The sequence below is a fragment of the Pan paniscus genome, chromosome 3 (genome assembly GCF_029289425.2).
Source record: "Pan paniscus chromosome 3, NHGRI_mPanPan1-v2.0_pri, whole genome shotgun sequence".
Taxonomy (NCBI): Eukaryota; Metazoa; Chordata; class Mammalia; order Primates; family Hominidae; genus Pan; species Pan paniscus.
Genome location: NC_073252.2, coordinates 84,903,574 through 84,918,874, shown reverse-complemented (window position 1 = coordinate 84,918,874; position 15,301 = coordinate 84,903,574). Strand labels below are relative to the sequence as shown.

Below are 15,301 nucleotides of genomic sequence, written 5' to 3'. Positions count from 1 at the left end.
TTAGCCAGGTGTGATGGCAGGCACCTGTAGTCCCAGCTACTCGGGAGGCTGAGGCAGGAGAATTGCTTGAACCCAGGAGGCGGAGGTTGCAGTGAGCTGAAATTGCGCCACTGCACTCCAGCCTGGGCGGCAGAGTGAGACTCAGTCTCAGAAAAAAAAAAAAAAGGCTGCCTATCACACCTACATTTTGGCTAGAGTTGTAAGACCAGTGCTAGTTTTTAATGAAACTTACTAGAAAGTCATTAATTGTCACACTCTGCTTGTGGGGTTTCAAGTCTTCTTTTAAAGACTCACACTTTGGAAAATGTAAAGCATTTTCTGGAATTTGAAGTATTATTCTGAACATTTCCAGTTTCATGAAATTTTATTTATTTGAGACAGGGGCTCGCTCTATTGCCCATGCTGGACTGCAGAGGCACTATCTTGGCTCACAGCAACTTCTGTCTCTCAGGCTCAAGTGATCTTCCCACCTCAGCCTCCTGAGTAGCTGGGACTACAGGCAGGCACCACCATGTTTGGCTAATATGTATGTATTTTTAAATTTTCTGTAGAGACAAGGTCTCATATTTCCCAGGCAGGTCTCAAACTCCTGGACTTCAGCAATCTGTCCGCCACTGCCTCTTGAAAGTGCTGGGATCACAGGAGTGAGCCACTGTGCCTGGCACTGCCTGAAATTTAGAATGGAATACCAGAATTAGAAACTGAGTAGACTCTATAAGACTACTTAAATACATTTTAGAGACTTTGCTTAACATTGGGATAGACGTAAGCTTGTTCTGGCATTATTTTAATTTTTAAATGTTATTATTTTATTTATTTTGTCTTTCTTTCTACAACTCTTGGTTCTGTGGGGATTTCTGGCATTATTTTATCTCTTTTTTCATTTCTCAAATGTGCAATATATAATTAAAAGCACAGAGATTGCAATGTCTACTAATGAACTGCAGGGGTGTCCTTTAATTTATTGTTGGTACTTTGAAACTAAGAAGCTGAGAAAGAATTAAGAATTTGTTTTAGAGGAGCAAGCAGACAAAAAAAAATTGAGTAAAATCCTCAGACAGATTTATCATTAGGAGGTCAGTGCTTCAGCGAGAGAAGTTCTGTATTTATTTTTGAGACAGGGTCTCACTCTCAGTCTGTTGACCAGGCTGGAGTACAGTGGCACAATCATGGCTCACTGCAGCCTTGACCTCCGGGGCTCAAGTGATCCTCCCACCTCAGTCTCCCAAAGTGCTGGGATTACAGGTATGAGCCACTGTGCCTGGCAGGTTCAGAGTTCTTGAATTTCGTGATTAGACTTTCTATCAGAGCACTCGGCCTCTTGTTCTGGCCTCCATTTCCTCAGGAAGAGTTCAGTTGAATGGGATTTTAAATTTTTATTTTTACTTTTAGAGACAGGGACTTGCTATGTTGCCCAGACTGAAGTGCAGTGGCTGTTCACAGGTGCGATCATAGAGCACCACCTCCTGGAACTCCTGGGCTCAAGCAATCCTCTCGCCTCAGTCTCCTGAGTAGTGGGGATTATAGGTGTTCCATTTATAATATATTTTAAAAGCCAATAAAATGTGACTCAAAAATAATATTTATAATTAGAGATCTTACCTCAGTTTTCTAATTTCTCCTAGTTTCAAACTAATGATATACTCTTTTTATTCTTTTAATTATTTATTTAAAAAAATAGAGAAGGGTTTTACCATGTTGCCCAGCCTGGTCTCGAACTCCTGGGCTCAAGCCATCTGCCCACGTTGGCCTCCCAAAGTGCTGGGATTACAGGTGTGAGCCCCAGCACCTGGCCCAATGATATATTTTTATTTATTTAGAGACAGATACTTGCTCTGTCACCCAGACTAGGGGGCAGTGGCATGATCTCGGCTCACTGCAACCTCTGCCTCCTGGGCTCAAGCAATTCTTGTGTCTCAGCCTCCCAAGTAGCTGGGACTACAGGCACGTGCCATCACACCTGGCTAATTTTTGTATTTTTAGTAGAGACGGGGTTTCACCATGTTGGCCAGGCTGGTCTTGAACCCCTGGCCTCAAGTGATCTACCCACCTTGGCTTCCTAATGTGCCGGGATAACAGGCGTGAGCCACTTTGGCTGGCCTCAGTGATATACTTTTAAAGCAACATTATAAGTCAGCATGAAATTGAAACTTCAATTGAATTGAAGCAGGTAAATCCTTTGCTTTAATTAGTACTTTATAGGGTGATGTTGTAACACCCTAAAGGTCTCATGTAAATAAGATATGTAAGGAGGCCGGGCGCGGTGGCTCACGCCTGTAATCCCAGCACTTTGGGAGGCCGAGGCGGGCGGATCACGAGGTCAGGAGATCGAGACCATCCTGGCTAACGCGGTGAAACCCCGTCTCTACTAAAAATACAAAAAATTAGCCGGGCGTGGTAGCGGGCGCCTGTAGTCCCAGCTACTCGGGAGGCTGAGGCAGGAGAATGGCGTGAACCCGGGAGACGGAGCTTGCAGTGAGCCGAGATTGCGCCACTGCACTCCAGCCTGGGCGACAGAGCGAGACTCCGTCTCAAAAAAAAAAAAAAAAAAAAAAAAAGATATGTAAGGAAATACTTTTTTTTCCTATTCTTATAACTAATGCTTTGTGCTTGCCTGAGGGAGGAATTCAAATGTAGTTGTCAGGGGCTGAGCTTTCCTGGTATAAGCTGCTCCGTGGCAGATGCAGGTTTGGTGGTGCCAGCCTGAGAACCAGCCAGGGATTCCCACTACTCTAGCTCTGCAGAGGATCCTAGGCTGTAAATCACGTGCTATATCTTGGAACAGGAGAATGGATTCTGACCTGCTTTGTCTCCCAAGGAACAGGGCACCTGGAGATTGTGACTTCTGCCTCTAAGAAGAGTAGAAAAGTCTACCACTAGCTGCAGCCATTATTGTCTGTTTTGGTCATGCAATAATGTGTCTAAGGTATAGAAACCCACTCTAGAGCAACCAAAATGGGTGAGTGGATGAATGTTTTTGTAAGGATACAATGGGAGTTTTATGGATACAGGAACTGTGGCTGGGTGAGAGAATCCAGAGAACTTAAAGGAGGTAGCTCAGGAGTAAAACTGACCTGGGTTCAAATCTGGCTCTGCAACTTACTAGTTGTGTAATCATAAACAAGTCACTTTTATAGCCCTTTATGTATGTATGTATTTTTTCTTTTTTGAGACAGAGTCTCACTCATTCACCCAGGCTGGAGTGCAGTGGTACGATCTCAGCTCACTGCAACCTCCACCTCCCAGGCTCAAGCGATCCTCCCACCTCAGCCTTCTGAGTAGCTGGAACTACAGTTATGTGCCACCACACCCTGCTAATTTTTGTATATTTTGTAGAGATGGGGTTTTGCCATGTTGCTCAGGCTGGTCTTGAACTCCTGAACTCAAGCAATCCACCCACCTTGACCCCCCAAAGTGCTGGGATTACAGGAATGAGCCGCTGTGCCTGGCCATTTTAGAGCCCTTTAAACATTTCCCCCCCTTAACTGTACTAGGGTAAGTATTAGTTTCTTCTCCCTTAATCTGTGAGGGTCAGATGCCATGTAAAGTGGCTAAGAATGATGGCTAGCATGGAGTAGGTGACCAGCAATATACTTTAAAAATGACTCCAGTCCTCTAAGCCTGGCTCATAGGAGACTCATGGGCCATTCCCAGAAATAGAAAAGATAGACACAGGAGATGATTTAGGGAGTAGGAGATGAATTACATTTTGGTTATGTTGAAATTTTCTTCTGAACAAGATAGTCCAGTAGGAAGTTCCCACAAACTGATACGCATCTAGGAGAGAAGCCAAGGCTGGCTAGAGAATCAGATTTGGGACCCATCCAAGGAGAAATGATAGTTACGTTAGTGAGAGCAGAGCCGCTGAGAGTACTGAGGCAGAACAAATGGACTATGGGCAGACATAAATTTAAGGGTGAGAAGAATGAGAGAAATAAGCAAAGGAGTGGCCAGACAGGTGAGACAATTAGAAACTAGTACAGAAGGGTGGAGAATATTTAGGGCTGTTATTTGGTGATTTTAAAGTTTGTGCAGATGTGTTGTTTTGTCGTTATCCTAGAATTGGTGTCATTACTAGAGAGTTTTATAATAGTCATTAGAAAACTGTAAGCTGCATTTGTGATTTACACATTAAGTTAAAAGAAAGAAAATGTCACTTTTTGAAATGAGAATGACAATACACATACATATATACATGTATGTCATGAGAAATTATATTTGAAAAGGGTAGTTGCGAAACTGTTTTCAAATGTGTAATCTAAAACCTTGCCCTAATTATAGTCCTGGGAGAATATGTAGTGCAGTGTGATGAGGACGGCACAAAAATTAGAATAAGGCAGTCTGGGTTCAAATCCTGTAACCTTAGAAAAGTTATTCATGGTTGAGGTGCCTCCGTTTTTTCTTCTCTAATATTCCTAAAATCCCACCACTAAATTAATAGTAGCATTTATTGTGTGATAATTAAGTAAGACAATGTATATGAAATACATTCACCAGTACTCAAAACATAGTAAATGACTGTAAAGTTACCACACTATTATTGTTTCTGTTAGGTGTTGATGATTATCTTTTGCATTCCTTCTTGTGCTTTAGTGTTAACACTAGGTGGCAGCAATGCTCTCTTAACCAATTAAAAGGATACTTGCCTACTTTCTGGCATAGAAGAGATGGTTGAAGCCTTACCTAATAGAAAGATGTGTGTAGGACACCAGCAAAGCAGGGGGGAAAAAGATGAATAGAGATAGCAATAGAGATAGGTATAGAGACATCAATAGAGATAGCGATAGAAATAGAGGGAAAGAGGGAGAGAGAGAGGAAGAAATTGTAGAAAGAATTTGATATTTCAAAAGGATATACTGAAATAGTCATTGTGAGAAAAACCAGATCTCTTTTGGACATCCACCTTCTAGAAAATTGTATTATTTTAAAATACATGTGGGGAAGTGGCAGAGGCCATGTATTTTTTTGTGTTGACAATGTTAAGGATCTTAAGTCGTCCTGGATGGCAAATGTCTGTAAAGTGTAATGTGTTTTACTGTTCATTTTAATTTTAGTATTAATCTTAATTATAAAAATATGAGCATTTTCCTCTATATAAAACATTCCTTCTACAATAAGATATTTAGTGGTATCTATTGCTGTCTAATGCTATCTATTGTTGTGTAACCATTATCCCAAAAGTTGGTAGCTTAAAATGAGGAAATAATGATTTTTTTAAAAATTGAGACAGGGTCTCATTCTGCCACTCAGGCTGGAGTGCAGTCGTGATCATGGCTCACAGCAGCCTCAACCTCCTGGGCTCAAGGGATCCTCCTGCCTCAGCCTCTGGAGTAGTTGGGGCTACAGGTGTGTGCCACCATATCCAGCTAAGTTTTTTTTCTACTTTTTGTAAAGATGGGGTCTCACTATGGTGCCCAGGCTGGTCTTGAACTCCCAGGCTCAAGTGATCCTCCTGTCTCAGCCTGCCGTAGTGTTGAGATTACAGGCATGAGCCACCGTGCCCAACTATGATGAACAGTTATTATCCTATATTTTCTGAGAGCCAGGAATCCTAGGGTGACTTAGCTGGGTGGTTCTGGCTCAGAATTTCTCACGAAGTTTAAGTCAAGACCTCAGTTGGGGCTAAAGTTATTTGAAGGCTTGACTGAAGGCTTGACTGGGCCTTGAAGCATCTGCTTCCAAGATGGCTTAATCACATGGTTGGTGGCAAAAGGCCTCAATTCCTTATGAATTTCTCCATAAGGCAGCTTGAGTGTCCTTTCAAATGGCAGCCAGTCTCTCCTAGGGTGAGTGACCCAAGAGAGACTGCAAGTAGGAAGCCACAATACCTTTTATGACCTTATCTCAGAAGTCATACACAGTAATGTCCACCGTATTTGTTCACAGTGAGTCACACAGGAAATAACTAAATACAATTGTCAGGAATTTTATGCATATGCTGGAAATGGAGTTCCTGTATAAAGAAATCACAGGCTTGACCTCTTCTGGTGTGGCCCTAGACCTATTTCTACAACTATAAAAAGAGAACTTACCGTGGAACCATGAGGAACTTCCCTTCTAAGGTGGCTTGTCCCCTATCTGGATATAACCTCAAATAACTTCTCTGTCTCTGTTTTTTCATCTCTAAAATAAAATCACCTAAGAAAGTGCCTTTCAAATTTTTTAGACCCATTGTAAGGGCTGTACATTGAGCCTGAGCACACACACACGTATGTGTATATGTGTATATATATATGTATATAACAGAAATGAAAGTGCCACAAAATAATACCTTCTTGACACTTATTTGTGTGATGTACTCTAATTTTATTCGCCATTCTATGCTAACTCATTTTTAAAAATTCCAGCCAAAGGCCAGGCGCGGTGGCTCACGCCTGTAATCCTAGCACTTTGGGAGGCCGAGGTGGGCGGATCACGAGGTCAGGAGATCTAGACCATCCTGGCTAACACAGTGAAACCCCGTCTCCACTAAAAATACAAAAAAATTAGCTGGGCGTGGTGGCGGGCCCCTGTAGTCCCAGCTACTCGGGAGGCTGAGGCAGGAGAATGGCGTGAACCCGGGAGGCGGAGCTTGCAGGGAGCTGAGATGGCGCCACTGCACTCCAGCCTGGGTGACAGAGCGAGACTCCATCTCAATAAATAAATAAATAAATAAATGAATAAAAATTCAGGCCAAAATCTGTAGTACACTGGTCTCACAGTCCATTGAGGGTTTCAACATTCTTTGTGGAAAGAAAACACCCACCGTCACTCCTCGGTGCTCACTTTTCATTGGTGGTAAAGCAGAAATGCTGAAGAGCGAGTGACTGAGTCCTCACCTTCCAGTTTCTGGGAGGCACAAAAGCACCTTTGAAAGATGGGTCAGCCCTGCGAGCCTACTCTAATTAGAAGGATCAGAAGTTGCTTGTCAGATGGAAAGGTTACTGTGTTTTATCTTTTTTTTTTTTTGAGATGGAGTCTCTGTTGCCCAGGCTGGAATGCAGTGGCGCCATCTCGGCTCACTGCAACCTCTGCCTCCCGGGTTCAAGCAATTCTCCTGTCTGAGCCTCCTGAATAGCTGGGACGACAGGCGCGCGCCACCTCGCCCAGCTAATTTTTGCATTTTAGTAGAGACAGGGTTTCACCATGTCGGTTGGCCAGGCTGGTCTCGAACCCCTTCACCTCGTGATCTGCCCCTCTCGGCCTCCCAAATTGCTGGGATTACAGGCGTGAGACACGCGCCCGGCCCATCCACCGTGCCTGGCCCATCTGTGTTTACCGTTAAAAGTTGGCTTTGGAACTTGCCATGTGACTCTGGGCAGCCCTTTAACAACCCTGAACTCATTCGTCGGCTCCGCAATTGGAATGAGTAGTATCGCTCTTACCTATTTCATAAAGTTGTTTTTAGGCTCACAATCAATTAGGCACTTATCACGTGGCGGAGAATCACAGGGCAGGATCTTTCATCCTCAGAACAACCCTCTAAGACGTAGAGCATTATCCTTGTTTTATAGATGAAGAAATTGATGCTTAGAGCAGTGACATGCGAAATCTTAAGGTTAAATCTTAAGTGGCAGAGCTAGAATTCCAAACCAGTTCTGACATCAAAATCCTCACTCAAAATGGAAATGTAAGCTTGTTTCATTTGACCGTAAGGGGTGGTCATCTGATGTATTCAAATGAAGAAATACGAAATCACCACAGCGTAATAACGGCTTTAGAAACTGATGCTGTCTTGCTCTGAACACGAACACCTAAAATATCACACGTGGTCTTTGAGCTCACTGCCTTCACCCACTGCAGTGTGAGAACGCTGGCAACACGGCTTCGGTTCCCCAGATGTCAGCAGCCAGGACTGGGTACATTTCTTTAAATGGCGCCCCCAAACGAAGTCCAGATCGCTTGGATGCAGCCCCCTACATTGGAAAGCGTCCTTCCCAGGAAAGGTCTGGCTTACAGCCCTCTCTGGCTGGTTGGCTGGATTCCGAGAGCGCGGCCTGCCCCGGCGCGGTTACCAGAGAGCGGACCCCGCGGGGCGCGTCTCCCGGGCCCGGCGTCCCCTCCCTGGCGGGTGGGGCGGGCCCCACAAAGCCCTTTGTTGAGGCTCCGGCGTGACGCGAGGAGCCCCAGACTCGGCGCCCGCGGCGAGCGGGAAGGAGGCGTGTGCCTGCGGCGCGGCCCCGAGGCGTGTGCGCGGCCATGTGCGCTTAGCGCAGCGCGCTCTTCCCTCAGTACCCCGGCCACGACCCTCCGAGCCCCTGGAGCCCGGGTAACCAGGCCGCCGGCGCCGGCTCGCGGGGACCCGCCACCCTGGAAGCCCCGCGCACACAGCGCATTCCTGGCGAGTCGGAGGCAGGGTGGGGCCCAGGTGTGGGAAGGAGCCGAGGCTGAGGCCGTTCCCTTCTCCGCGGGCTCTGTGGGCGGCCGAGGCCCCCACCCGTCCCGGGAACCGGTTCCTCCCGGGCCCTGCGCGTCCGTCCGGGGAAGGGAAGGGGACTCGCCCCGAATCGGCGTGCAAGGGCGGGGACGCGGGAGTGGTGCTGAGTGTTTTGAATGAGGGAAAACCTGGGAAGGATTGCTCTGCTCAAAGTGCCCGGGCCGGAGCGGGTGGTTCCTGTGCAGGCAGAGCCTTTGGTCGCTCAGCACTGCCACGATCAGACACATTTTGGCGCAGCGGTGTTGGAGCTGGTTTGGCAGGCTCAGGCAAGGGCAGAGAGTGCGACACCGAAACTTTGTCTCAGGATGACGAAACTTACCTGGCATTTTCTCCTTATTCGGTGGCAAAAAATGAAAAAATGAGTTCATGGAAAAATGAAAGAGAACACGGTTTTACACTTGGGGTTCCAGTTCAATGAACACTTATTAAGGACTTTCTGACATTCAGAATTTTTTTTTCTATTATTTGGCTACAAAATATTCACGTGAGAGGCATTAATTAGGTGCGTTGCCATCATTTCAGGTAAAGTGAACAGAGTTATCTGTGACATTCCATCAGGCACCTATGTAACGAAATCATACCGTAATAACTCACCATGGCGTATGGAGTGCCAAGAAAGAACACAGTGAAAACCATTTTGCGGGGCAGTTGTTATAATGTGTAAGTATTATTATTATTTTTTTAAATCAGGGTAAGCATTGACTGGGGTGGGGAGTGTCTTTGTTAAATAAAAGGACTGGACACTCTGTGCTCCCCATGAGATACTGGGCTATGTGAAGTATTTTCAGGTGTCTGGGATCTGATTTTTTTTTTTTTTTGGCAACTGCTTTTATAAGTTAATTATCTTACTTGGTCTTTACAACACAACAACACTTTCAAGTGAGAAAACTGAGGTTCAGAGAAGTTTGATCAAAGTCACAGTCCTGTAGTAAGGAAATGCAAAGGCTAGACTCGGAGTCTTTTTGTTCCAAGACAGCATTTTCTGCTTCCACCCACAACTTTAAAAAAACTTTGTTTAGATACTCCACGTCTACCAAAAAAATGCCCTGGTGTCAGATGTATCTTAACAGAGCACCTAATTAGCTGGTACAAAGGGTCGCTTTTATATCCTGTATACTTTGGCAGGCAGTGGATGGACAACACATGCTTTCCAATCAAGAAGACGTGGGCTCCAAGCCTGGCCCTGCCCCCAGCTCCCTAAGGCCATCTTCTTCGTACCTTGATCTCTGCATCTGCAAGATGCATATAACAATTGACTATGCGGTGTGGATTATAAATGAAGTCGTGTATGTGAAGTACTTGCACATTGCCTGTCATCCAGTGAACGCATAGTGAGCACGTGTTGCAACCACACAGTAGTTTTACTCTGTGGTATTGTAGTGCAGTCTTTTCCTTTCTTAAACGTTTGATTAGGCATCAGATGAATTTGTCTTTTAAACAATATTCTGTGAAGTAAATGAGGATTCCCTGCGGGATTATAAAACCAGAGCTATAAGAAATTCAGAGAAAACTCACTGTTGCATTCTGTTTAGTTTTGTCAGTTTAGTATGTATTTAGACCTTGAACTATGGGCAAGTACCACTATAGTAAGTGTCATTATTATTATTATTATTATTATTATTTTATTATTATTATTATTTTGAGATGGAGTCTTGCTCTGTCACCCAGGCTGGAGTGCAGTGGCGCGATCTCGGCTCACTGCAAGCTCCGCCTCTCGGGTTCACGCCATTCTGCTTCCTCAGTCTCCCCAGCAGCTGGGACTACAGGCGTCCGCCGCCATGCCCGGCTAATTTTTTTGTATTTTTAGTAGAGACGGGGTTTCACCATGTTAGCCAGGATGGTCTCAATCTCCTGACCTCGTGATCCGCCCGCCTCGGCCTCCCAAAGTGCTGGGATTATAGGCGTGAGCCACCGCTCCCGGCCTATACTAAGTATCATTATAAACATTATATGAAGATCCTCCTATTTCTGGAGAATGACTTAAAGCACTGATTCCGTGGTTTTAATTATGCAGAATTTTATATCATGAACAATTTCTGTAACACCAGGGCTTTCTCTTTCATTCTCTCAAGAAAGTATTTGATATCATACTGTTTATAAGAATAGCCAAGTGAAGAGGAACAGAATGGTAGTAGCGCTCTTTGGAGTTCATTTGCCAAGGTAACTCCTTACCTGGGGCTTTTTTTGGTTCGGTGTTTTTAAAAGATTGTAAAAACAATACACCAAAAACTTTCTAGCAGTATAGAAGCATATGAAAGGAAGATAAAAATGCTATCTCTCCCCATTCCCATTCCTGATTCCCACTCAGAAGTAAAATGTCTTATATGTTTTCTAGAATTTCTGCGGCTACACAAGACACATACACACATGTATACACACACATATGTCTTTTTAACACATGGAATCATATTGAACTTTGCTCTGCCCACCCCTTTCTAATATATCTCGTATAGCCTAATAGGTAAGAGCACTGATTCTGGAGTCCGACTTCCTGGGTTCAGATCCCAACTTCACAACCAATGGCTTTGTGACCTTGGGCAAGTTGTTCTCTGCACCTCAGTTTCCTTCCTTCCTTCCTTCCTCCCTCCCTCCCTCCCTCCCTTCTTTCCTTCTTTCCTGACAGGGTCTCACACTATCACGCAGGCTGGAATGTTGTGCACCTCCTGGGCTTGAGTGATCCTCCCACCTCAGCCTCCTGAGTAGCTGGGACCACAGGCACACACCACTGTGCCCGGTGAATTTGTTTTATTTTTGGTAGAGATGGGGTCTCACTTTGTTGCCCAGGCTAGTCTCAAACTCCTGTCCTCAAGTGATCCACCTTGGTCTCCCAAAGTGCTGGAATTACAGGCATGAGCCACCATGCCCGGCTGGAGATCTTTATTTTTTATCAAGACAGGGTATCACTCTATCACCTCAGTGCAGTCTCAGCCTTAGCCTCCTGGGCTCAAGTGATCCTCCTGCCGCAGCCTCTTTTGTAGCTGGAACCACAGGCCTGTGCCACCACATTCGGCTAATTTTTTGATTTTTTTTGTGGAGATGAGATCTCATTACATCGCCTGGGCTGGTCTTGGCCTTCTGGCCTCCAGCGATCCTCCTGCCTCTGCCTCCCAAAGTGCTGTGATTATAGGCATGAGCCAGCATGCCCAGCCTACTCTTCAGTTTTCTAATCTGTAAACTGAGGATAATAGTAGCATCTGCCTCTTTCATATGGTTGTTGCAGTAATTACATGAGTTCATGTGTGTAAACTGCTTAAAACAGTGCCCAGTAGTAGGTGCTATGTAAACAATAACTGTTTTATTGCTTATCTTTCCAAATCAACACAATCCTTATTCTTTCATTACATGTTTGTACTACAGTTTGTTTAATCAGGCTCTTCTTGATAGATATTAAGGTTATTTCCATGTTTTTTTTTTTTTTTTTGAGACGGAGTTTTGCTCTTCTCACCCAGGCTGAAGTGCAGTGGCATGATCTCAGCTCACTGCAACCTCCGCCTCTCGGGTTCAAGCTGGGTTCAGAACCTCTCGGGTTCAAGTAGCTGGGATTACAAGCGCCCACCACCACGCCCAGCTAAGTTTTGTATTTTTAGTAGAGACGGGATTTCACCATGTTGGCCAGGCTGGTCTTGAGCTCCTGGCCTCAGATGATCCACCCACCTCAGCCTCCCAAAGTGTTGGGATTACAGGCGTAAGCCACCATGCCCGGCCTCCATGTTTTTTTTTGTTTTGTTTAAACGAATGACACTTCAACATTTCAATGAACACTCATATATTTTTGTGACTTGTTCAAGTACATCTATAATAATTGTAGACTCTAAGTCACTCCTGAAAGTTAGATGATAAAGGATGGGGAAGGTGGAACAGGTAAACAAAGGGGTGGCTGGTGTGATATGGTCACTTCCCCTGCTTGGACCAAAGCAGGTCTTTCACTTTCTTCATGCATATGAGGCTGAACTCATATTGACTGCAGATGAGAAACATGTAGCTGATATTTTCAAATTTCAGAATTAGGTGAAAGAGAACAATTTTTAAAGGTTCATAGTGGTTATTTTGAATTTGTAGTTTGGAATTTCATCCCCATTCCCAGATTGCACACTCAAAACCTTAGTCTGTGCCAAGCACCCTGCTCAATGTATGATTATGCCCTTCTTTTCTTCTTTAATATGACCACATTTTTATGAGCTATAAAAGACTCTGGAGCTTACAGTTCTTATCTACATCCTTTTACATGGAAAGATTGGATTGACTTCATGGAGGCTGAATCAAAGTTCCTGGTATAATTTCTGGTCATTGTTCAGTATTATCTCTATATTAGTTAATATAAATCTCCCTCTCCTGTCTGGAATTACAACTCTGGAAAATTCTGAACATCTCCCCCCCCACCCATAAACCAAAATGTCTAGTGGCAAATGGAACTGAGAATTAATGTCTTCTACATCTCACATAGTAGGTGCTTAATCAATATTTATTGAATGGATTAATGAATTTTTGCCCCAGACAGGAACCTTGGGATATTGCACTGCTTGCAAAGACCTGGTACACGAACCTAGCCAATATCAAGTTGCCTTTCTTGGAAGAAATTTCATTTGGTGGTTCTGTGCAGCTCACAAAATGTACCACCATTAAAGACGGACTGCTCCCTTCTGCAGAATGTAAGTTCCTTAAGTTCTGCTTTAATAAGTTATAAATTCAGTGTGCCATTTGCTTATCAGAGAAATGTTTAAATCTGTGTGTTTACACCCATACCTCCTATCTTTGTAGCTCTGTCATCTTGTTTATTATTCAGGCATATGGATTTTGCTGTAGGATATTCAGTTTTGACTTAGTTATGCCTGATGAAAAATGTATGTCAGATTGTTTTGTGTATTTTCTTTTTCAGCTATCAAACTCGAAAGGGAGTATGAAGTGAAGCGTCTTTGTAAACTGAAGTGTCAAGAAAATACATCTAAGGAAATTCAGCTTCTCCTGAGGGAAAGTCCAGCCGGTTTGAGAAGACCTCTTCCATCTAAATGACAGTCCGTTCATGATTGAATCTGTACTCTGTCTCTTGCATCCAAAGGGCATGAAGGTCTCTGGACCTTTCACTATGTATAGTTCAGGGCAGATATTTGAATGCCCACTGGTGGATGGGCCACTGCCCACAGCTGTGGGTTAGTAGCCAGTTCTGACAGATCTTCTGAGTCCCTGACATACTCTTGTTCCTTGTGTCACAAGCGACAGTACTGTAAGTAGATGAAAATACATTTGGAGTTGAGTCGTTTGTGCTTTTCATTTTAATTTTTGTAAAATTGCACTAAAAGAAAAGGAAATTTCTTCAGCTGCATTGTTTTCAAAAGACATCTTAAATATGCATCTTTGAGATCCCAAGGAGGGACCAAAAGAAGGCAAGAGAGAAATTCTCTTAAAAATGATAAACTGAAACATTTCATTTGGTTAAGAAAAATAATAGACTTCATTTTTAGTACCTCTCTAGTTTCCAATTTTCTTTTTTTTAAAATATATATATATTTTATTATACTTTAAGTTCTAGGGTACATGTGCACAACGTGCAGGTTTGTTACATATGTATACATGGGCCATGTTGCTGTGCTGCACCCAGTAACTCGTCATTTACATTAGGTATATCTCCTAATGCTATCCCTCCCCCATACCCCCACCCCACAACAGGCCCCCGTGTGTGATGTTCCCCTTCCTGTGTCCAAGTGTTCTCATTGTTCAATTCCCACCTATGAGTGAGAACATGCGGTGTTTGGTTTTTTGTCCTTGTGATAGTTTGCTGAGAATGATGGTTTCCAGCTTCATCCATGTCCCTACAAAGGACATGAACTCATTATTTTTTATGGCTGCATAGTATTCCATGGTGCATATGTGCCACATTTTCTTAATCCAGTCTATCATTGTTGGACATTTGGCTTGGTTCCAAGTCTTTGCTATTGTGAGTAGTGCCACAATAAACATACGTGTGCATGTGTCTTTATAGCAGCATGATTTATATTCCTTTGGGTATATACCCAGTAATGGGATGGCTGGGTCAAATGGTATTTCTAGTTCTAGATCCCTGAGGAATCGCCACACTGTCTTCCACAATGGTTGAACTAGTTTACACTCCCACCAACAGTGTAAAAGTGTTCCTATTTCTCCACATCCTCTCCAGCACCTGTTGTTTCCTGACTTTTTAATGATTGCCATTCTAACTGGTGTGAGATGATATCTCATTGTGGTTTTGATTTGCATTTCTCTGATGGCCAGTGATGATGTACATTTTTTCATGTGCCTGTTGGCTGCATAAATGTCTTCTTTTGAGAAGTGTCTGTTCATATCCTTTGCCCACTTTTTGATGGGGTTTTTTTTTTCTTGTAAATTTGTTTGAGTTCCGTGTAGATTCTGGATATTAGCCCTTTGTCAGATGAGTAGGTTGCAAAAATTTTCTCCCATTCTGTAGGTTGCCTGTTCACTCTGATGGTAGTTTCTTTGGCTGTGCAGAAGCTCTTTAGTTTAACCATTCCTTCTGAAACTATTCCAATCAATAGAAAAAGAGGGAATCCTCCCTAACTCATTTTATGAGGCCAGCATCATCCTGATACCAAAGCCTGGTAGAGACACAACCAAAAAAGAGAATTTTAGACCAATATCCCTGATGAACATCGATGCAAAAATCCTCAATAAAATACTGGCAAACTGAATCCAGCAGCACATCAGAAAGCTTATCCACCATGATCAAGTGGGCTTCATCCCTGGGATGCAAGACTGGTTCAACATATGCAAATCAATAAACGTAATCCAGCATATAAACAGAACCAGCGACAAAAACCACATGATTATCTCAATAGATGCAGAAAAGGCCTTCGACAAAATTCAATAGCCCTTCACGCTAAAAACTGTCAATAA

The 15,301-nt window shown here is 43.7% G+C and overlaps 2 protein-coding genes across 8 annotated transcripts in view; one reads left to right on the top strand and one right to left on the bottom strand.

The window, feature by feature from the left end:
* Positions 1-8,045, bottom strand: part of AFF1 (ALF transcription elongation factor 1) — a 257,647-nt gene extending 249,602 nt beyond the window's left edge. For both annotated transcript variants that reach the window (XM_034958884.3, XM_055111597.2), the window contains exon 1: positions 7,365-8,045. The gene's annotated coding sequence lies outside the window, so the exon portion shown is untranslated. The remainder of the gene's footprint in view (positions 1-7,364) is intronic.
* Positions 7,714-14,724, top strand: C3H4orf36 (chromosome 3 C4orf36 homolog). 6 transcript variants are annotated; one of them, XM_034958891.3, is made up of 4 exons: positions 7,714-7,838; positions 8,939-9,076; positions 12,911-13,065; positions 13,293-14,724. In XM_034958891.3, the coding sequence occupies exons 2-4, from the start codon at positions 9,012-9,014 to the stop codon at positions 13,424-13,426; spliced, it is 354 nt and encodes a 117-aa protein (XP_034814782.1). In that variant the 5' UTR covers positions 7,714-7,838; positions 8,939-9,011; the 3' UTR covers positions 13,427-14,724. The 6 variants fall into 6 exon arrangements, with proteins under 6 accessions (XP_034814782.1, XP_008961879.1, XP_008961878.1 ...); XM_008963631.6 differs by having other exon boundaries at positions 7,791-7,925; XM_008963630.5 differs by lacking the exon at positions 7,714-7,838 and adding an exon at positions 8,065-8,248.
* The last annotated feature ends 577 nt before the right edge of the window (positions 14,725-15,301 follow it).